Raw genomic sequence first — 1,283 nt, 5'->3', positions numbered from 1 at the left:
TTGTGCAGTCGTCTGGTTTATTGGTTTCAAGCAAACCATCCAACCCATACCAGCATGGAAAATGAAAGTTAAACACTGATGATGATGTTGACGACGATGTGTCCATCAAGTATTAACTTTCTCTCTTTCTTTCTTACAGATATTCGAGCAATACCTGATCGATATAGGTGAGATGATCGAGGAACACTACAACCTTGCCATCGAATACCTCTCCTTTCTGCAAGACGATATCAACTTACATATCAGTGAATTCTTCACCATTATAAGAGGTGAGTTATTGTTGTTGTTGTTGGTTAGCACCAGGTCACTCCTTGTTCTAGTAGACCTGTGATGTGATCAAATGAGTTCCAGCCATGACCACCTCTTCCTTCAGGCATGGCGTATCTGACTATATTATCTAATGTGCCCATCTCAGTTGATATGAATTGTGATAACTCTCATTTTTGGCAATGATTCTTGCTTGATGTATGTTGACTGTCATATTTGACAACGACTCAGTCACTGAATATTATGTTGTCTTGTGTTTGATAATGTTTTCTTTTGTATATGATAGCTTTTGTGTTTGACAATGTCTCTCGTTTTCTGTATGATGTTATGTATTTGACAATTACTTTCAACTTGTGTATGATCTTGTATATTGTTTTATGTGCCTTATATATAATGTGTTTTGTGTATGATGTGTGGTGTGTATGATATATCTTATGCATGAGGCGTCATATGTGTATGATGTGTCTTATACGTGATATATCTTGTGTATGATGTCTCATGATTGATGTATCTGATGTAACATGATGTGTCTTTTGTATGATGTACTTTGTGTATGATGCATCTGTGTATGATGTGTGTTGTGTACGATGTGCCTTTTGTATTATATTTCTTACATATGATATAGCTAATGCAATGTATGTCTTGTGTACGGTGCATTTTGTATACGATGTGTCTTAAGTTTTGCTATTATGACTCTCAACCACCATAACTCATTTATCTCCCTTAGAATATGTATATGCGATCTCTGAATCTCTTGACAACGCTTTCTACAAAATGTCGCATGTATTTTCCTCGGACGATCAAAGTACAGTTTACAGGTTGCTCAAGTTTCCCAAGGATGCCTTTAAAGAGGTAGGTTTATCGAAGACACCCTTCCGTCTATGAAATGATTTGAAGATGGGCTGGAGGCACCAGGAAGTGTCAAAGGATTGTGTAAATTAGAAGTTACGGAGCAACTTTCAAAAATGTCCTTTCGTGGGTTGTTCCAGACTAATTGAATGAAAGAAGGTATGACA

At 36.8% G+C, this 1,283-nt stretch overlaps 1 protein-coding gene across 1 annotated transcript in view; it reads left to right on the top strand.

Annotated features, from left to right (window-relative positions):
- Positions 1 to 1,167, top strand: part of LOC106883342 (uncharacterized) — a 2,899-nt gene extending 1,732 nt beyond the window's left edge. The window contains exons 2-3 of the mRNA XM_014934312.2: positions 140 to 269; positions 995 to 1,167. Coding sequence (XP_014789798.1) covers positions 140 to 269; positions 995 to 1,152 — 288 coding nt within the window. The 3' untranslated portion in view covers positions 1,153 to 1,167. The remainder of the gene's footprint in view (positions 1 to 139; positions 270 to 994) is intronic.
- Positions 1,168 to 1,283: the final 116 nt, after the last annotated feature.

This window comes from Octopus bimaculoides, unplaced genomic scaffold (assembly GCF_001194135.2).
Source record: "Octopus bimaculoides isolate UCB-OBI-ISO-001 unplaced genomic scaffold, ASM119413v2 Scaffold_289872, whole genome shotgun sequence".
Taxonomy (NCBI): Eukaryota; Metazoa; Mollusca; class Cephalopoda; order Octopoda; family Octopodidae; genus Octopus; species Octopus bimaculoides.
The sequence above is the reverse complement of the archived record's forward strand: the minus strand, read 5'-3'. Positions and strand labels throughout refer to the sequence as shown.